The sequence below is a fragment of the Pteronotus mesoamericanus genome, unplaced genomic scaffold (genome assembly GCF_021234165.1).
Source record: "Pteronotus mesoamericanus isolate MK-2021 breed Mesoamerican mustached bat unplaced genomic scaffold, CSHL_Meso_final contig_74, whole genome shotgun sequence".
NCBI classification, from domain to species: domain Eukaryota; kingdom Metazoa; phylum Chordata; class Mammalia; order Chiroptera; family Mormoopidae; genus Pteronotus; species Pteronotus mesoamericanus.
The window spans coordinates 4,612,316-4,634,267 of NW_026555247.1; the positions used below are offsets into that span (position 1 = coordinate 4,612,316).

The window sequence follows — 21,952 nt, forward strand, 5'->3', positions numbered from 1 at the left end:
TTACTGAATTTAAATCATTTTTATTTTTTAATTACAGTTGACATACAATATTATATTAGTTTCAGGTGTACACCCCCATTGATCAGACATTATATACCTTACAGAGTGAGCATCCTGATAATTTGAGTACCCATTTGACATCATAGTTATTAGAGTATTATTGACTGTATTCCTTACGCTGTACTTGACTTCTCAACAACCAGTATGTATTTCTTAATCCCTTCACCTTTTTCACTCATCCCAACCCCATCCCATCTGGCAGCTGTCAAAATGTTCTGTATGAGTTTGTTTCTGTTCTGCTTCTTCATTTATTTTGTTTTTTAAATTCATTTGTTGATAGACATGTAATTACTGCCATTTTTTCATATATATACATACACACAGTGTATTTTATTTATATATAAATGTATTTTTATATATTTATTTATAAAGATATATTTAAAATATTTTATATATAAAATTTATACATACATATGTGTGTGTGTGTGTACACACACACACACACACACACACACACACACACACACAAATAAAAACCCTCACCCAAGGACATTTTGTTCATTGCTTTTAGAGAGAGGGGGAGAGGAGAGAAACATCGATGCAAGAGAGAAACACCAATTGGGTGCCTCCCATACGTGCCTGTACTGAGGATCTTATAGGCCTGGAATGGGGATCATATGTGCCAAAATCATGGATCAAACCCACAACCTAAGCATGTGCCCAGACCAGGAATAGAACCTGTCAGTTATGGGACAACACTCCTACCAACTGAGTTGCATGGGCCAGTGCTATTTTTGTAAAATCATCTGGTCCTGGTGATTAGTTTTTTTGGGGAATCTCATATTATAAATTCATTTTAGAGGTTATACAGGGCTATTCAAATAATCTATTTCATATTGTATGAGTTGTGGTAGTATGCATTTTTGCAGGAATTAGTCCATTTAGTCTAAATTTTACATTTATGTATTTAGAATTTTTCGCAGTGTTCTCTTATGATCCTTTTGACATATATCCACCTAGTAGTATTTCTTTAAAAAAATAAAAGATTTGTTTATTTTTAGAGAGAGAGGGGAAGGGAGGGAAAAACAGAGGGAGAGAAACATCAATGCACAAGAGATACATGGATCAGTTGCCTTTTGCATGTCCCCAACTGGGGACCTGGGCTACAACCCAGACAAATGACCTGGTTTGGAATTGAACCAACGACCTTTCACTTTGCAGGTCGGTGCTCAATCCACTGAGCCACATCAGCCAGGTGTGTTATTTCTGACACAGCAAATTTGTGTCTTCTCTTTTTCCCTTGTCAGTCTTGCTAGAGGTTTGTCAATTTTGTGATCTTCCCAAACAACTAGCTTTTTGTTTTCACTGATTTTTCTCTAATGTTTTTGGTTTCAATTCCATTAATCTCTGCTTTTATCTTTATTTTTCCTTCCTTATTTTTGCTTTTATTTTCTAGGTTCTTGAGGTGCAAACATAGATGATTGATTTGAGACTTAATCTTTTCTAATGTAAGCATTTAATATACAAATTACCCTTACAGCACTATGATAGCTGCATCCCACAAATTTTTATGTTTTATTTTCACTTTTGTAGTTCAAATCTTTTTTTAAAGATGAACAGCCATAACTTTTTAATCTAACTTATGAGACACAATTAACTTCCCGAAATATTTTTTCTTTTCCTTTAAGTCATTTCCTCTTTTTTATCCATGGATTATTTAGAACTGTGTTGTTTGGTTTCCATGTGTTTGCAGATTTGTCTGATCTTTCTGCTCTTCTTTCTAGTTTAATTATATTTTGGTCAGAGAACACATTCTGTATGACTTTAATTCTTTTGTAGAAGTTTTGTAGAAATTTGTAGAAGTTTGCTCAGGAAGTAGTCTATCTTAGAATGTGTTCCTTGAGTGATTGAGAAAAATGTGTATTTTGATATTGGATGGAGGATTCTATCAATGTTGACTAGATCCTGTAGTTGTTTGATGGTGTGGTTTCAGTCTCCTATGTTTTCAGATTCTCTATGTAAGGAGTGATATTGAAGTCTCCAGTAAAAATTGTGGATTTGTTTATTTCCCCTTTTACCTCACTTATTTGTAACTTCATTGTTTGATAAGTACAAATTTAGCAATGTTATTTATTAGTGGACTGACCTTTTTATCATTTTGTAATATATTTCTCTGCCCCTAGTAATAATATTCTTTAAGTCTAACTTACTTGATAATGTCATTGCTGTTTTCTTTTTGCTAATATTTGCATCATATATTTTTCTATCCTCTTACTTTCAAATTGTCTATAATGTTACATTTAAGGAGAATTTCTGGTAGATAGCATATAATTAGGTCATTTTAAAAAACCTGCTCTGATTTAATTAAAAGAAAAGAATATATTCCTTTTAACTGCTGCTACCTTTAGGCCCTGGCGAGGTAGTGCAGTTAGCTGGAGTGTTGTCCTGATATGTCAAGTTTGTGAGATGAGTCCCTGGTCCGGGCACACGCAGGAATCAACCGATGAATGCATGAGTGGGTAGAACAGCAGGTCGATGTTTCTTTCTCTCTCTCTCAAGTCAATTTAAAAAGTGATTGCTCTTCTATTTAATGTAATTATTGACATTAGAATTAAGTCTCCCATTTTTGTTTTTTGTTTTAGCTATGTTTTTTCTCTCTCATATTTCTGTGGGTTACTTGAACATTTTTTAGAATTCTACTTTGACTTATCTACAGTGTTTTTTAGGATATCAATTTATAAAACATTTTCAGTGGCTGCTTTAAGTATTATATTACATATACAGTACCTAGTTTATCAGTCTACTGGTGTTGACATATTTCTAGTTTAATTAAAGTATAAAACCTCTACCTCTGTTTGTATCTCTTTATCCTCCTGCATATAATTATCTTAAATATTTCTTCTACAAATATAGAGAACCACATTAGCCAATGATGTAATTTCTGCTTCAATTGTCAAAAATACTACTAAAAAACTCAAGAGGAGAAGGTAAGTGTATTGTATTGACACGTATTTTTACTCTTGTTCCTTCTTCTTTTTTAGTATGTTGAGATCCTGTCCTTTACCATTTCCTTCCTATTTAGAGAATTTCCTTTAGCAAATCTTTTACGGAAGGTGTGTAGGTGACAACTTCTCTTAAGCTTTCTTTCACCTGAGAATGCCATGATTTTCATTGGAAAGGATTTTTTAATGCACATGCAATGCGGGGTTGACAGTTTCTTTTTTCAGCCATTGAAAAACATTGTGCCACTTTCTCCTGTCCTCCATGGTTTCTGATAAGAAATCTGCTGTCATTTGTGATAATCTTCCCATTAGTTAAGTGTCTTTTGCTGAAGGCAGAATTTCCTGTCATTAGTTTTCAGAAGTCTGACTACTGTGTGTCTTGGTTTGGATATCTTTGGGTTTATTCTCTTTGTGGTTCACTCTACGTCTTGTAGGTTTGTCTCTTTGTAGGTTCATGGCTTGCCGAATTTGTGGAATTTTTAGCCATCATTTTTCGTGTCCCTTTTCTCCTCTCACTCAGCAATTTCAATAACCCAAACTTTAGATTAAAAAAAATTTTTTAATTAAATTTATTGCAGCAACATTCATTACAAAGATTATATACATTTTAAGGGTACATTTCTCTGATACTTTTTTTTTTTTTTATTGTTATTCAAACTGTGTAATTTCTATTCTACAAGTTCTCCGATTTCTTCACTTGGTATCCTTCAGTCTGCTGTTGAGCTCACTCATTGAAATTTTTATTTAGTTACTGTTATTTGTGGTTGGTTCCACTTTCTATCTTCTATGTCTCTGCTAAGGCTTTCCATTTTTTTGTTAATACTTTCTAACTTAAATTTTTCATTTGTTTCAAGTATGTTTGTAGCTACTCGCTGAAACATATTTATGATGATTCCTTTAAATCGCTATCAGATAATTTTAACATCTGTTATCTTAGTGTTAACATTATTGTTTCAATAAAAACCTGGACATTTTGGGTATTATTTTACAATACTCCATATCTTATTTAAGTCTTCGATATTAGCAGGTCTCATCTGTCACTGTTCTAGTGGAATTAAGGAGGTCTGCCTCCTTTCTGCCAGATGGAGGTAAAAATCTAGGTTTTCCACCTGATCTTTATTGACACAGAGGTTGTGGGGACATGCATCCACATTACTGTTGGGTGGAAATGGGAATTCTGATCTAGGCCTCCACTGGTAACATCAAGGCAGAGCAGGGGAGGCTTGTTTTTCTAGTATTAAAGATTCAAACTCTCTACCTGGCCTTTCTGATACCACCTCAGCAGGGAGTGGGAGGGGTTCCTTGTGCAGTAGAATTGAAAAACCATATTCCTATGTGGTTTCCAATGACACTGACTGGGGAGGCGGGGGCAGGGGGGAGCGCTTGTCATTTCTCAGTGGATACGAAAGTCCCTCCATTGATCTCTGACACCAGTGCACCAGACAGCTGAAAATCTAGGCTTTTCAAACTCCGCGTTTGCTGGTGGGAGTAGCGTTAATTTTTTATGCTGTGTTTGGCTGACTAGAGCAATGATTGTGTAATTATGTAAGTTTTCTGACTTGCTAGCATGCCCTTTTTCTGGTTTGTTGGCTAAAGAGAGCGGCTTTTCTTGTCTGTGCTTGTTGGTGTTTCCAGATTGCTGGTTTCTACAGCACACAGTTTGGGATATATGCCGCAAAAAGAAAATCCATAGTACTCATTTCTGTGTCATTTCTTGGGACCCAAGTCCTCTAGCTGGTTTGCTTTCTCTTTATCATTCAGAATCTTTTTTACATTTGTCTTATAATTAATGTCAAGGCTTTTTAGCTGTACTTTGTAGGAGGAATAGGGGAAAAGTACTTTTACCCATCTTTCCAGAAGCAAGATTAGAGCAGTCCATTATTTGCAATTTCACTTTTCATAGTTTCAGTTACCTGCAGTCAACCGAGGTCCAGAAATATTAAGTGGAAAATTCCACAAATAAACAATTCCCAAGTTTTCAACTGCACACCATTCTGAGCAGTGTGATAAAGTCTCACACTGTTCTACCTGGGATGTGAATCATCCCTTTCTGCAGTGCATCGATGCTGTCTGTATAGGCTCCCCATCTTGATGATCAAACTGACTGTCACGGTATCACAGTGCTCGTTTTTAGTAGTAATGATGGCCCCAAAGAACAAGAACTACGATGCTGGCAATTCAGATATGCCAAAGGGAAGCCATAAAGTGGTTCCTTTAAGTAAAAAGGTATGTATGTAAAAGAAAAAACATAGTATATCAAGTGTTTCAGGCATCCGCTAGGAGCCTTGAAATATATTCCTAGCAGATAAAGGAAGACTATTGTATTCTAATACTATAATTAAGATCTCTTTTTTACCCTGAATTGGCAAGCTGAATAACTTGAATCTACCATGCCTAAATTTTATCTATTTTAGAAATGAAATAAAAAGTGGAAGATATATAAAAAAGGATTTGTTAAATACTTATTATCAAATAAAGAGTGCCAGGTGGAGTACACAATGAGAAATGGTAGGCTGGTAAAATATTATCTAAATTTTCTCAGATAACTATATGTATATCCAAAGCTACAAATGAAAAAAATGGCAAAATCCTACCAATGGCACTATTCCTTAACAGAAGAGAAAATTAAAAGCATAAAAATCATCAAAAGATTGAATCTAAAAAAGACAAAGAAAGTAATCAATGAAAGGAAGACGACACAGAGCATATGTCTTTTCAAAGGATCTTCATATGTGTGGTAGAAAGACATTTACAAGTTGACCAAAAGGAATGAAAATGTATTACATATTTGCAAACAAATATCTGAATCAAGAAATGTTTATGCTGTGTTTCCCTTCCCTGATAATAAGAACTTGTTAGGTGACAATAGAAAACATACATAATTTAAAAATCAATATATTTCCCATTTGTTTACATGACATTATGTTAATCAGTCCTTTTAAAATTGTATTCTTTCCTCTTTGTCTTTTTGTGTTATAGCTGCAGATTCAGTTTCTGATCTTGATTCTTTTGCTCCTTTCTCACTGACTTTCAAATATTAAGAACCACTGAAATAAATTTTTTTGTGCTAAAATTTAAAGTGTTCTACAATAAAATTAAAAAAGCCGAAGTATAATCTAATCTATATTGTTTGAACCTGCAACTCCAATATAGAATTCTTATCATAATTCTTTGTATTTCAACCTATAAAGTTCAAATGTAATTCTCTCAGGAAATAAAACAATATGAAAAAGGGGGAAAAACTCTTAAAAAGGAACACTTTAAATTATAAAACAAAAAGTACCTCTTCATCCAATTCTTTCATTATCTTGTCTAGTTTAATGTTTGAAGTTCTGTAAAAACAAAAGCATTACAGATTAAAAATGTTTATTTTTTATTGACCACAGGTTGGAACCCCACATTTCTTTCTTTTCCATTTAACTAAGATTTCATATTTGTTGTGCTGTGGATCTCTTTGGCAGTTTTTTAGAAGCATAAAATAAACCACATAAAAAAGCCAAGATTATACTGAAATATAGTTATAAACTTAAAAAAAAGTATGATTCAGTAATATGTGTACTTCTTTGTTAATTCATTAAATCACAGTATCTAGTGGCAGTAATTTCAATGTAGCAGTGAGCATAAGTGATATTTAGGGATAACTGTATTGTAATAATATATCTGTAGTATCTATTGGTAATAAAAATTCAGTTACTGCAAATTATTGTTATTTATTGCCTATGTTCATAAAGGAAATGCTGAATTTCACTTATAAGTTAAGAGAAAATATTCACTTTTTCTCATCTAAGTTTAAAGACCTCAAATATCATCCATGGACCCTTTATGGACTCGAGGTTAAGGATCCCTAATGTCACTTATGTAATACTTGCTACTAAATAAAAATTAGCCATTTAATCTTTAATACAAGATTAAGTAAATCAAGGGACAGGTGGCATATATAAATCAGTAAATACACCCACTAGCAACTTCTGTAAAAAATTGAGATAAACTGAAAGTGTATTATCTCCATCACAATTTATTTTCTTTGGCTCTGAATTCTGAGCTTCAAATTTGTATATATAACCATTTCCATGGACATCTCATCAAATACTTTATTCAGCATTTCCAGAACTAAATTTATTCCCTCTGCTCCACACCCCTACCCATAATGCTAATCTGCTTCTTCTCAAAGTGTCCCTTAGTGAAGGACACCACCTGGGAATCATCTTCCTCCCTCATTCCCATATAGTTGATTTAATAAATCTCAGGTGCTTCCAACTAACCTAGACTTCTTTTTAAAAAGCAAATTTGATCAGATTTTTACTTCTATTCTTAAGGGATTCTTTTCTTTTCTTTTTTTGCTTCTTAGTTTAATAACTTTCAATGTTTTTTCCATACCCTTAGGATAAAAATTACAAATTTCTTAGCTTGTCAGAAACAAAGTCCTCCAATTTCCAGATTCTGTTGATCTACCCAGATTCATCCTAGGCACCTGCATCCTCCCTCTCCATTTAAATGTGATTATTGACCATGTTGGCCATTCTTATTTTTTTCCTCAAATAGATCCCTACCATCACCGCCACGACCACTAGTTTGTTATTTGCCTTTTAGTTTTGATTACAGCATTTTTTGGATGTAGGAACTTCTCAACACATAAGCAATAACATCTATTTATTTCCTCCCATTTTTTCCCCATATTTTATACTTAGAAATTTGTTGCAAATTCTAGCATCAGTTAATTAATTTGCTTATATTCAAGGGCTTTTATAAAAAAAGTTTGTATTATATGCTTAACTACTTAATCTATCAGGAATAGTATGTAGTGAGAATTTTACTGGTTTTCTCTTAACCCCCATCACAAAATTGCCAGCTTTCCCAATTCTATTTGTTGTGTACTTTATCTCTGTCTTACCTCTGTATTTCATTTATTCAATATATCCACTAAAAATATAAGTATAAAAAGTTTCTAATGAATAAGTAATTCACCATTTGCTAAGTTATTTAAAATAATCTTTCTATATTTTCATAAATATAAACTCTTACTAAATTTAGACTCATAGCAAAAAATTCTGATTACTGCCCTAAAAAGATCACAGTGGAAAATAGAATCTCTGTATCTAAAACTTAGTGAACTTTAATCTTTAACAACATTTACATTTTAGAAAGCATCTTATTTAATGCAAACTAATTTGCTGTTTTAGCTGTCTAATTAAAATGGGAGAGAAAAGAAATAAATCAGGCACCAAGTAAATCAACACTATATAACTTTTTCATAAAGACCACGGGGAACAAATTCATTTTATATTCTGAGGAAAATATATCTATAACTAACGCCAACATACATATTACTTTCCAATTTTAACCAAGACATTCTTCATTGACTGGTATCAGTAGCAACCTTTACATCTCCACCTTACTTCTGTTTACTTTCCAGTATTTATAGAGTGCATGGTTTATATAAGCTTTGCTGTACAACTTTTAATGAAAAAAACATAATTAAAGTATATTCTAATACATTTGTCTCTGCCTTCCCCCATCACTTTCCCTTGCCCCTCCCCCATTTGAAAAATTAAAAAAAATAAAAACAAAAGAAAAATAGCAACAATGAAAGCCAAAAGACAAAGAAATATTTAGCAAAACAAGAGAAAATAACTGTCAACCTATAATTCCTTAGCCAGCAAAATGATCCCTCAAAAATGAAGGTAAAAGAGAAGAAATAAACAAATAAAGCTGAGGAAGTTTACTATAAAAAAAAAAAGTATATTCTTACCTGCACTTCTGTTCCATTTCATCTTTTAATTGCATTTCATTATGTAGCTGTTCTTCCAACTTATAAATTGTTTTCTGCAAACTTTCCTGCTTTAATTGAAAACAAAACAAAACTCATTCTACTAAGACTATTCACAGAATTTAAAAATAACAAGTTTATGTTACCATTTTACACTGTTTAGGAATTGTCTGATTCAATCTTACCCCTTTCCTTTCTATCTGACATTTTATTTTTAATTTAACAAGCATTTTCCCCCAACATCTACACATATGTCAGTCACTATGGGAGGAATAGCAATACAAAAATAAAAAGACTCGGTAACTGTTCTCATGAAGCTAACAGTTAAATAGTGGGGGATGGGAGAATGAGAGAGTGGAAAGAACCTACAGTTACCCATAGACATATACACAAATATTAAAATATAATGTAGTAAGTGATAATAAAATTATGTATAAAATGTCATCAATATGAGAAGTGGTCACATCCAATTCTTCCAGGAAGATATAAAGTCTGAGAAGAAACCTACAAGATGAAACCTACTTACCAAGCACAAAAGATGGTAGAAGGAAGGCATTTTAGCCTTCCAAAAGTAGAGGCAGAAGAAAATGATATACTTGAGAAATGGAAAGAAATTGAGTATAGGTAGAGCACATAATATAACAGGGAGAATGAATTACGTAAAAACTGGAACTTGGAGGACTTTGTTTCTGACAAGCTAAGAAATTTGTAATTTTTATCCTAAGGGTATGGAAAAAACATTGAAAGTTATTAAACTAAGAAGGAAAAAAAGAAAAGAAAAAAATCCCTTAAGAATAGAAGTAAAAATCTTTTTTTTATAAAAGCCCTTGAATATAAGCCCATGATGTTTTTATGCATGAACAGGAGTGGAGGGTTTAGATGTATAAGCACTTTAAAAAGAAAAAGGATATAGTATTGGCATTTTAGAAACATCACTTCATTAATAATAAGGTGAACAGATTAGAAGGCAGAAAAATTCTAGACAAAGCATCCAGTTAACAGCTATGGAAACAGTTCAGGCAAAAGATTAATTAGGTCTGATACAAGGCAGAGACTGTAGGAATGAGAGGAGGAAGTATGTAACTGTGTCAGTTAGAAGGCAGAATTTATAACCTAACAACTGATTAGAAATAAGAACAGAGTACCACTACAAATGTAAGTAACAATAAAAGCTGCTGGGAAGAGGGTGGAGAGAAAAGAACTGAGTTTAGCTTTGGCCTAGGTTGAGGTGCCTGAGACATGTGCAGGAACAAAAGCCCTGTTAGAGGGAAAGAGAAGAGAGACTCAGATTTGGAACTCAGAGGAACAAGCTGGATATGTGTGAGATTACCTATAAGAAAATGAAGAAGAGAGCCAAGATTGGAAGCACCCTGAGAAACATTTAGTAATTGAAGGGAGAGGGAGGGAAAAAGGAAAAAGGCTGTGAGGGAGATGGGAAGAGAACCCGCAAAGTGGATCGAACATAAAATCCAAAAAGGCAGGAAGAAAAAAGAAAAAAAGAATGGAAACATGAAAAAGTTATAAACACTTCGAGTTCTAAGGAGAAGGAATTAGTGACAAATGCAGCAAAATAGAAAATTAAGATATGGAATGAAAATTATTTAATGTATTTGGCAATTGCAAAGTTGTTCACTAGCATCTCTGCTAGAAGATTTTTAAGGAAGAGTTAAAAATTAAATTAGTTGACTTTTATATTTAGTTCTAGATTAACAGAAATAGTAGGCATGCCAATGTTTTCTTCTTCCCTTGTGATCTTACCAAAGCAAAAGATAAAAAGGTAGCAGCTACTGAAAGTTATGGCAATCACCAAACAAGGTCACCCCCCCCCCCCAATAACATGATTCCACTGAATATTTTTTGAAGTCCTGATGTACCACTAATCCTACAGATAATACACTGAGAGCTAGGTTGCAGAAGCTCCTTATTGTCATATTCCCTATATCAAAAATGCTTAAGTTTTAAAGACTTCTGAGTGTTCGCTGGCCATACAAGTTGGCAAATAGCTCTACTGGAATGGGAATTTAAGAGAAAAAGAAGACCAAAACAGTTAACAGGTACTCACATAGTTTGTCTTTTTTCTCCTTTCCCTCCCCATCACATGTTCTCTTACATTTAAGAGTTAACATATCAAGGAGAAAGAGGAGAATTATATTAAGCTTCTAAAAAATGATTGCTATTTATTCACCTCTGCAGTTAAAATTATGTAGATTACACTACCCACAGTTAAAAAAAATGATCTAAGAAGGGCCAGATAATTATTTCTGATATTTATAAGGTCTGGTTTCCCCAAAATGACATTCTCAAAAGTAAGCAAGTAAGATTTTTACTTTAACCACTTCCTCCTGAACATGAGCTATATGAAAATAGAAAGGACTCATGTCTCTAATATTTACTTCCAGTAATTTTCAGTGGACAAACCAGTAGTCCTTCTCTATTTGCCCCGTTTTCCCTTCTCTCACTGAAGATCCATCGGACTGTATTACCTGGGTTCTGCTGCCCTATAATTTTAAGGTTGTTTTCAGGCCACAGGGCATAGCAGTGGGAAATTAAAAGGTGGGAAAAATGAAGTTCTGTTCACTCTCCTCACACCCTTCTTACATTACTGTGGCTTTGGCAGTGTTCTGTCTTCTATGCTCCTCTTTCATGATTCTATGCTTGCTCAGAGTTGTGGCAACAAGATTTGCCTCTCCTAGTCCCTTCAGATTAGGGGCAATGGCTTCTCATTGTTAATCACTGGGTGCTTTAGCACCCTTTATTTATTACTCCCCTTGATCCTGTTCCTACCACTGGTAATAGTCCCTTCATTAAAACTCTCCATTTCATGAATGGATAAACAAAATGGGGTTTATACATTTAATAGACTATATCTGGCCTTCAAAAGGAATAAAACTCGGATGCGTGCTACAAAGATGAACCTTGAGGACATTATACTAAGTGAAAAAAACCAATCACAAAAAGTCAAATATTATGTGAGTCCACTTATATGAGGTACCTAAAGTAACCAAATTCACAGAGATAGAACGTAGAATAATCATTATTAGGGGCACAGGGAAGGGAGAAATGGGAAGTTTAATAGATACAAAATTTTAGTCTGGATGAAGAAAAGGTTCTGGAGATGGATTGTGGTAATATTTGCATGAAATGTGAAGGTGCTTAATGCTACTGAACTATACACCTAAAAATTGATTAAAATGGTAAATTTTGTGTTAAGCATATTTTATCACATATACAAAACTCTCTTCATTTAAATCTTTCAAATGTGCCATCTGTTTTCCTGTCAAAGCTCTTACTGATAGATTCATTTATCATCAAGTCCTAATTCAAGGGATTAGAAAGACCATGACTGTCCATCTGTAGAGCAATTTACGGTTTATTATCTGCTTCCACATATAATAGCCCATTTGATATTTAGGCAAGAAATCAAAGGAGAGAGCAGACAGTAGGTAAAAAGTACTATTAAAAACTCAAGTTCACCACAAGAAGGAACTTTTACCTTTTGTGACAGCATGGGCCTGGAGATTATAATACTAACTGAAATAAGCCAGTCAGAGAAAGACAAATACCACCTGATCTCACTTACAAGTGGAATCTAATTAACAAAATAGAAATAGAGGCAGGGATACATGGAACAGACTGACAGCTGTTAGAGGGGAGGAATAAGGGGATGACTGAATTAGGAAAGGGATTAGCCAAAGAACATATATGCATAATCCATGGATACAAACAAGAGTGTGGTGATGGTCAGAGGGAAGGGGGTGGAGACAGGCAAAGGAGGGGAAAATGGGGCCACCTATAATAGTGTCAATAATAAAAATAAAGGAAAAAATTTTAAGTTCACCATTTTGACATTTGCTAGGTGGGAGGGGGCTGGGAGGATGGGTGAAAAAAGTGAAGGGATTAAGAATTACAAACTGGTTGTTACAGAATAGGCATGGAGATGTAAAGTACAGCATAGGGAATATAGTCAATAATATTCTAATAATTGTATCGTGTCAGATGGGTATGAGATTTATCAGGATAATCAGTAAGTTATATAATGTCTAACCACTGGGGTGTACACCTAAAACTAATATAATATTGTATGTCAAGTGTAATTGAAATATTAAAAACTAAATGGCAAAGTAAATAAATAAAAAGAAATATAAGTTTACTACATACTCAGAAGCAATATATCTTTATTTAATATCATGCATGCAAATACATTATCCACAAGACAACTTTTTTAAAAAAGAGTAAGAAAATACCTACCAAACTTTTATCTGTGTTGGTGCTAGTTCTGTTATCATTAGGATTTGCTGAAGATAAGTATCTGAAAGGAAAAAAGATTTTACAGATAAAACATAAAACTAATGTCCAATAACAACCAATAAAAATACTACATGTTTTTTATTCAGTATTGTGCTTGCTGTGCTTTTTAAAAATGGAGCACAGGTAAGATGCTGCTGCTGCTGCTGCTGCTGCTGTTGCAGCTGCCGCTGCTGCCCCTGCAACTTCTTCTACCATGCTGTAAGTATTGTACTATTATTAATACATCTACTACCACCACCACTACAGCCCTGCCTTGGTTAAACCAGTAGAGTTCTCTCCAAAAGATACCAAATAGCTACAGTATACTTTATGGCTGTTGTGGGGCAGTTGTTAATATATTAGATATTAAGAGTGAAAAACAGAAGATAATCAAGTGCCCTTTAATTACCATTAAACATATATAACGATGTTCTAAAAGAAACAACAGGAAAATATATCACTTCCTATATTTTCCTTGGAAAATTATTCAGATCAACTAGAGAATAAAATAATCAGGAGACAACAACAGGAGCTAGGTAGCAGATTGGTAGAGAAAAGGTCCCATGTGATAAATGACAAATTCTAGATGTACTACAATTTAACTCCACTATTAAGTAATTCATAAATTTAGTGCAAGATTCTGCATTATATAATGTAAATAGGAGTATATAGTAATGCCAATAGAATCTGAATTAGATAAGAGACCACACTATTTGATCTATAAGAGATCTTCTAAATTTAATATGCTATATAACTGAAGTTGATATTTAGCCTTCTGCAAAGTTAGTAAGTTTCCTTGAATGCAGCACTGGAAATGTTAAGAATACCAATGGTACACATGCATTTGCTCTTCTACTTCTTATTTTTTCTTTCAAGGTTCTTTTGCATATTATATGGTTGCTTTGATACAAAATCCAGTAATTCAGGTAACTTATTTCAAATGAAGAGATGTTAGATTATTAGGAATGTAGCTAAAAAGCTTAAGGCTATTTTAAAAACCATTTTTAATTCAGCTATACTTAAGCAATAAAGTATATTTAGATTTCAGGAGTAACAATTTCAGAAGTTTCCTATTTTATGTCAGTATTTCAAAATTATACTTACATATTACAATGAGGCTAATCAATACTTTTCTGATATTTTCTTTATTAAGAGTAACTGTCCCCTTGACCATTCATATAATCTACATGAAATTACTAAACAATAGTATATTACTCAATAAGGTAGTGGTACTTAAGAACAGAGTTCAATTTCTACTTTTAAGAACCAGAAAGTTAGTTTGAGATATGCAACATACAAATACAAGAAAAAAAACCAGAGAACATAGTCAAGTGCATGACAAATTAGTACAAGTAGAATAATGTTTAACTAATTCAAATTAGCTTTGTATAGATAAACCTAAATAAAGTAATTAACAGTAATTATCTACAGAAAATCCAAAAAACATGGGGCTTGTTTACATCAACATCTCACGTGTTTCAGAAACCCAGCCAGATAATAATTTATTAAAAAAATTTTTTTAAAGGGGGAATGCTTCAGCAACAACTGCTTTAAAGCTTCTCTGTGTATTTATTTCAATATAAAATAGCTATATTATTATACTCATGGAATGTTAGGATGAAAAAGAATTAAAATATGGGACTTTTCTAAGGGTCAAAACTCAAACTACCTATGTGGTTGGTGATTCAACAGAGAGTATTCAATACTGTCTTACATTTATGTTACTGTAAAAATCCACAGACAGGACTAAATTGTCTTCTTGTCTTTTAAGCTTGACCTGAATTAGCTCTTATTAAAAAGTTACAACTAGCCCTAGCTGGTGTGGCTGAGTGGGTTAAGTGCCAGCCTGCGAACCAAAGGGCCGCCAGTTCAATTCCCAGTCTTAGGATATATGCCTAGGTTGAGGGCCGGGTCTCCGGCAGGGGGCATGCGAAAGGCAACTGCACATTGATGTTTCTTCTCTCCCTCTCTCACCCTCCCTATAAAGTAAATAAATAAAATCTTAAAAAAAAAGTTATGACTAAAATGACAAGACGCTTCATTTTAAAACAAGTTAGCCCATAATAACCACAAACTTAATAATTACTCAAAGCAATTAAAATATCTAATACTATTCTAATGGAGTATAATTGAATTAAAAGTATATATTTTTAAACATCAGTTTAATAGATTTGAGACAGTCAATAAATGTTGCCGTATGGCTCACTATATATTAGTATGCACTCCGTTTAGATTTCTATTGTGTAGCACTTATCAACCTATATTGTACAATTTCTCCATATTTTTGCTAGGATATGAGCATCTCAAATGAAAGTACTATAACTTATTCATTCTCTACCTGTACCTTGGTACTTAATATATACCTGACAAACAGTAAGCTGTCAAATAATGTCTGTTAAATGAATGGATAAATGAATGCTCAGCAAAGTAAAATAATGTTAAATGTTTAACTTATATCTCAAGTGCATATGAAAAAACTAACAGTAGCTCATAGTACTAATAGTTAACACTGATATCTTACTCCACATAAAGCACTGTTCTAGGTGTATTACTGTTTTGATTTACTTAACCCTTAAAACAATCCTGTAAGACCAGAATTACCGTTATTATCATAATCATCATCTCTATTTTTGAGGAAATAGAGGCATAAAAGGTCAAAGTTACTTGCCTAAGGTCACAAGGTCTTACATATTGTAAGGCATGGCAAATTCATTTAGTGGTTTTTGAAAGGGATCACAATTTTTGAAGAAGTAAAAATTACAGGCCTTTGGTATTATCAATACAGTGAGAATAATGCTAGAAAACTGTATGTTGTTCCAAAATGCATTATAAAGCCAGAATTCTTTGGATAACAAGAGTATCCAAAATATTAGTATTAACAGAATCTTTTAACCTATTAATTGTTATAACTTGAAGATATCATTCAAGTTATCATTGCGTGATATCAAGTTATCACGCAAAGAATTTCTGAAAAATGATTTCCCAAACATGGATGAGTCTGAAAGAAAAATACGAAATACTAGAAATATCATGCATTGCTGAAAAATGGCATATTAAGATATCTCTTTATATACCATTAAAATCTACCTTAAAGCTCTTAAAATGATTTTTAGATGTCCCTAAGAAAATATTATGACTACAAAAATTAGCACCTTTCCCTAAAAATCATACTTACCTACGGTTGCTATAATATGTAAATCCTACAAAAGGGAGTTGATTGCCAACAAAAGCTTTAGGTATAGGGAATGTTTCCTCATCTCCTTTATCTTCTTCCAAGTCATCAAAGTTACTTGTATCAATGTCACTACTTAAATCAGGTACAACTGGTGCTACAGCTAAAAATAAAAACAAAATTAGTAGTTCACTTCACATTTAATGTAAAATAAAGTGAAAAAAAGATTCTATATCAACTACTAATGGCTTTTTTTTCCCTGCCTTGCCCCCAACCACTTTCCCCTGCCTCCTCCCCCCTCTCCCTCCCTCAATCCTTCCCCCACTTTGGTTTTGTCCATGAGTCCTTGCTATTATGTTCCTTGACTTGCCCCTTCCCTTCCTTCCCCCCCCCCCCCCGCCCACCTCTCCCTCTTTCCCTCTTGTCTCTGTTGGTTTCTTTTCCTTTCAGTGTTGCTGGTCTTATTTTCCTTGCATCTTTATTTTGTTGGTTAGGTTTCACTTATAGGTGAGATCATATGGTATTTGTCTTTCACCCCCTGGCTTATTTCGCTTAGCATAATGCTCTCTAGTTCCATCCATGCTGTCGTGAAGTTTAGTAGTTCTTTTTTTCTTTCTGCTGCGTAGTATTCCGTTGTGTAAATGTACCATAATTTTTTGATCCAATCATCTACTGATGGGCATTTAGGTTGCTTCCAACACTTGGCTATTGTAAATTGTGCTGCTATGAACATTGGGTACATAGGTACTAATGGTGTACCTATGGGCGCATAGTCATACATACTCTGACTAATTCTTTCCCCTTCCTTCCACCATTCCACCTCTCCTTCCTCCTCTCCTACAGCTATCAGTCTGTTCCTATGGGTGCATAGGTACTAATGGTTTCTTACATACAAATAACTCGCAAACCACAAATTCCAAATGGAGTGAGTTGTATTATAGTATGCTTTATTAAGATAATTAATCAATTGATATTGATCATGTATAATTCAGTGAAACAGTTTTCTTAAAAGTCATTTATAATTACCATCTATATCTCATGTTTAATCTGAATATTACAAGTCAAGCATCATTAAGGTTTGTTTTAGAATACCATAGTATAAAATATGCATAAGCAGTTAGGACTACAAAAGATTTTTCAGAAATTATAGCATAACGAATTATTCTCAAAGTTATTAGTTTCAAATAGAGCATTGTGTGTTAATATGGTCTACAGCAAACTAGAAATCAATGTTACTTCTTAGTAGTCCTGGAAATAATAATTTGGTACAGAAATATTTTTACTTAATCTAAAATCTAGGTGATCAGTATCCTCTCCCTCACTCGATACCTCTATACGATAAGTTCTAAGGAGCAGAGTATTTTGAACTATATTTTCAGACTAGCTACCTTTCCTGAATCAAGTGATTAACTAATGACTCAGTGCAGTATTTATGAAATGGCTGTAAGGAAAAAAGGCAGGGAAAGTGGCCAGTGTGGCTCAGGAAGAACCATCATCAAAATGAAAAGGGAACTCACTGTATGAGAGAACATATTTGCCAATGATACATCTGACAAGGGTTTAACCTCCAAAATATACACAAAACTCATACATCTCAACACCAGGAAGACAAAAATTCAATTAAAAAACGGGCAAAGGACCTGAGTAGACACTTCCCAAGGAGGACATACATATGCCCAAAGACACATGAAAAAAACGCTCAACATCAGTGGCCATCAGAGAGATGCAAATTAAAACCACAATGAGATATCACCTCACACCTGTGAGAATGGATATATTAATAAATCAACAAACAAGTACTGGCGAGGAATGTGAAGAAAAGGGAACCATAGTGCACTGCTGGTGGGAATGTGGGAATACAGATTGGAGCAGCTACTGTGGAAAACGGTATGGAATTTCGTCAAAAAATTAAAAATGGAACTGCTGCCCTGGCTGGTGTGGCTCAGTGGATTGAGTGCCGGCCTGTGAACCAAAGGGCAGCTGGTTCAATTCCCAGTCTAGGGCACATTCCTGGGTTGTGGGGCCAGGTCCCCAGTAAGGGGCGTGTGAAAGGTAGCACACACTGATGTTTCTCTCCCTTTCTCCCTCCCTTCCCCTCTGTCTAAAAATAAATAAATAAAATCTTAAAGGAAAAAAAATGGAACTGCTTCACAACCCAGAAATTCCACTGCTGAAATATATCCTAAGAATTCTGGAACACCATTTCAAAAGAACTTATGCACCCCTATATTCATAGCAGCATTATTTACAATAGCCAAGTGTTGTTAAGAACTCAAGGGCCATAGGGACATGATTGGATTAAAAAACTGTGCTACACTTACACAATGGAATACTATGCAGCAGAAAGAAAGAAGGAAGCACTATCTTTTGTGACAGCAGGGATGGAACCAGAGACTATTATGCTAAATGAAATAAGCCAGTCAGTGAACGACAAATACCACATGACCTCATTTATACCTGGAATCTAATCGACAAAATAAACTAATAAGAAAAATAGAACCGAGACATGGAAACATGGAACAGGCTGATTGATAGCTGTAGGAGAGGAGGAAAGAGGGGTGGAATGGTGGAAGGAAGGGGAAAGAATTAGTCAAAGAGTATGTATGACTAACTTATGGACATGGACCATGGAGAGGGCATTGACTGTGAATGAGGGGTGGGCTGGGTGGAGAGGGGAGAAGGAAAATCGGGACAACTGTAATAGAATAAACAATAAAAAAATAGGTTTTAGGAAAAATGACTTTTCAGTTGAAAGATACGGACATATAATAAACATCACTGAAATATTGTAGTTACAATATTGGATAATTACTCTAGATACAATCATCTCATGTTTCTTATCTGACCTGGTTTCATGATCTTAATCTCTTATATATAGGAATCATTTTTCTACTGAATCATTTGGGTATTCCAGGAAAGAAATAACTATTGTTTTGCGTCTAAGACACAATGAACTATTTGATGACTATAGGAATGAAACAACACATTTAACTCAAAGAAACTGTAATACTACTAACAAACAATGAATGAGAAGAGACATTTCTACCATTTTTGTTCCTTAATAACCAAGAGAACTGCCAGACTAGGCTATTCTAACTTCCTAATAACAACTTGAATTTGTAAAATGAGGAGGGAAAAAAAGTTGCCTCTCACAGTGAAGTACTTAAGTCTATTGTGGCCTTGATATAAATTTTACTTTGAAAGATTAGTTCTCAATTTTAAAACAATTTTGCACCTAGGACTCATTTGGTAGTGTCTGGATACAGTTTTTGGTTGTTGTACTGAGGGAGGCATGCTGCTGGCATTTAGCTGGTAGAGACCAGGAACAGTATCCTTACACCATATACAAAAATAACTCAAAAAAAAAAAAAAAAAGGCAAGCAATGACTCTGACATATATTGGCACACCAATATTCAGAGAAGCATAATTCACAATAGCTAAAAGGTACAAGCATTCCAAGTATCTACTACCAAATAAATGGATAAAAATATGTGGTACATACACACAATGCAATATTATTCAGACCTGAAATGAAATGAAATGCTGACACATGATACAACATAGATGAACCTTGAAGACAAACTAAGTGAAATCAGTCAGTCTCAAAAAGATAAATATTGTATATTTCCACTTATTTGAGTACCCAGAATAGTCAAATTCATAGAGACATAAAGTAGAATAGTGGCAGAGGAAGCCAGGGCTAGAGTTAGAGAAGAATGGAGAGTTTCTGTTTAATGTGTACAGAGATTTAGTTTGGGATGATAAAAATGTTCTGGAAATAGATGGTGACAAGGGTTGCAAAAAAAGGTAAAGGTGATTAGTGCCACTGAGCTGTACACTAAAAATATGGTCAAAATGGTAAATTTTATGTTAGGTATACTTTACCACAATAAAAGGAGGTAATTTTTCTTAAAGTTTATTTTTTTAAAGAGCCCAATGTAATGCTGAGAAAGTCTAAATTCCTAAATCCGTGAAACTTTAGCTAGACTCTAAATTCTTTATCCATAAAGCCTATACTAACAATATCCACCATGAGAATGTAACTCTACAAGAGAGGGCACTAGGTCAAATCTACAGAACCAAGAATAGATTATATATTTGCTTTTAGACAATAAATTTTGTTTTTACCTAACTGAAAACTTACCTCATGAGCTGATAGTTACCATGTTACCATCTTGTGTATTTGTCACCAGCTATAGGTGAATTAAGGAATGGCAATATCTTATCTCAAATGAGGTTGTGAATGGTGAAGTGTTTTGCAAGTCACCATGTATTATATTTAACATGGTATTAAAAATATGTGCAATAAATATCATTTTTTTATAAAATTTAATCTTTTTTATACTTTTCCATTACCATTTAGTCTCCTTAAACCCTACTCTCCCCCAAAATCATCACACTGCTGTCCATAAGTCCTCTTTCCTTTTTGCTCAATACCTCCACCCCCAAACCACCCTTCTTCCCATTCGCTGTCATCTGTTTTCTATCTATGAGTCTGTCTCTGTTTTGCTTGTTAGTTCATTTTGTTCATTAGATTCCACATATGAGTGGAATCATTATGGTACTTTTCCTTCTCTGACTGGCTTATTTCATGTAGCACAATGTTCTCCAGGTCCATCCACACTTGCAAATGGTAAAATTTTCTTCTTATTTACACCTGAGTAGAATTCCATTTTGTAAATGTCCCATAGTTGTTTTATCCACTCATCTATTGAATAAGACATTTGGGCTGCTCCTATATCTTGGCAATTGTAAATAACCCTGCAATGAATGCAGGAGTGCTTATGTTCTTTCTAATTAATGTTTTGGGTGCCTTTGGATATATTCCCAGAAGTGGGATCACTGGGTCAAAAGGCAGATACATTTTTAATATTTTGAGGTATCTCCATACTGCTTTTCACAGTGGCTGTAACAGTGCGCATTTCCACCAACAGTGCAAAAGGATTCTCCTTTCTCCACATCTTCTCCAGCACTTGTTTTTTTATTTATTTATGATAGCCATTCTGACAGGTGTGAGGTCGTATCTCATTGTGGTTTTAATTTGCATTTCCCTGATGATTAATGATGTTGAGCATCGTTTTATATGTCTATTGGCCATCAGTACTTCCTCTTCGGAGCAGTGTCTATTCAGGTCCTTTGCCCATTTTTTAATTGGGTTGTTTGTATTTTTGGTGTTGAGTTTTGTAAGGACTTTGTAAATTTTGGATATTAACTCCTTATCAGATGTATCAGCAAACATGTTCTCCATTCTGTGGGTTGTCTTTTTATTTTGTTGATGATTTCCTTTGCTGTGCAAAAACATTTTAGTTTGATAAAGTCCCATTTGTTTATTTGTTTATTTTTTCTTTTGTTTTCCTTGCCTGGGGAGATACAGCCAATAAAAAATTTCTGTGAGCAATGTCCAATACTCTGCTGCCTATATTTTCTTCTAGGACTTTTATGGTTTGGGGGGGGTCTAACATTTAAGTCTTTGATCCATTTTTATTTTATTCTTGTGTGTGATGTAAGAAGGTGGTCTAGTTTCATTTTCTTGCATGTATCTGTCCAATTTTCCCAACACCATTTATTGCATAGACTATTTTTTAGCCCACTATATGTGCTTGCTTCCTCTGTCAAATACTGACTATAAAGGTGTGGGTTTATTTCTGGACTCTTTATTCTGTTCCATTGATTTTGTGTCTGTTTTTATGACAGTACCAGGCTGTTGTGATTACTATGGCTTT

At 34.0% G+C, this 21,952-nt stretch overlaps 1 protein-coding gene across 3 annotated transcripts in view; it reads right to left on the bottom strand.

Annotated features, from left to right (window-relative positions):
• ROCK1 (Rho associated coiled-coil containing protein kinase 1) overlaps positions 1 to 21,952 on the bottom strand; it is a 145,021-nt gene that overhangs the window by 57,473 nt on the left and 65,596 nt on the right. For 2 of the 3 annotated variants that reach the window (XR_008529991.1, XM_054583430.1), the window contains exons 10-13: positions 16,232 to 16,391; positions 13,018 to 13,078; positions 8,752 to 8,840; positions 6,286 to 6,334 (exon numbers count right to left, since the gene is read on the bottom strand). Coding sequence is in view for 2 of the 3 variants with exons in the window: in XM_054583430.1 (XP_054439405.1) it covers positions 6,286 to 6,334; positions 8,752 to 8,840; positions 13,018 to 13,078; positions 16,232 to 16,391 (359 nt within the window). In the remaining variant the exon portion in view is untranslated. The remainder of the gene's footprint in view (positions 1 to 6,285; positions 6,335 to 8,751; positions 8,841 to 13,017; positions 13,079 to 16,231; positions 16,392 to 21,952) is intronic. The other variant, XM_054583431.1, reaches the window with a different exon arrangement.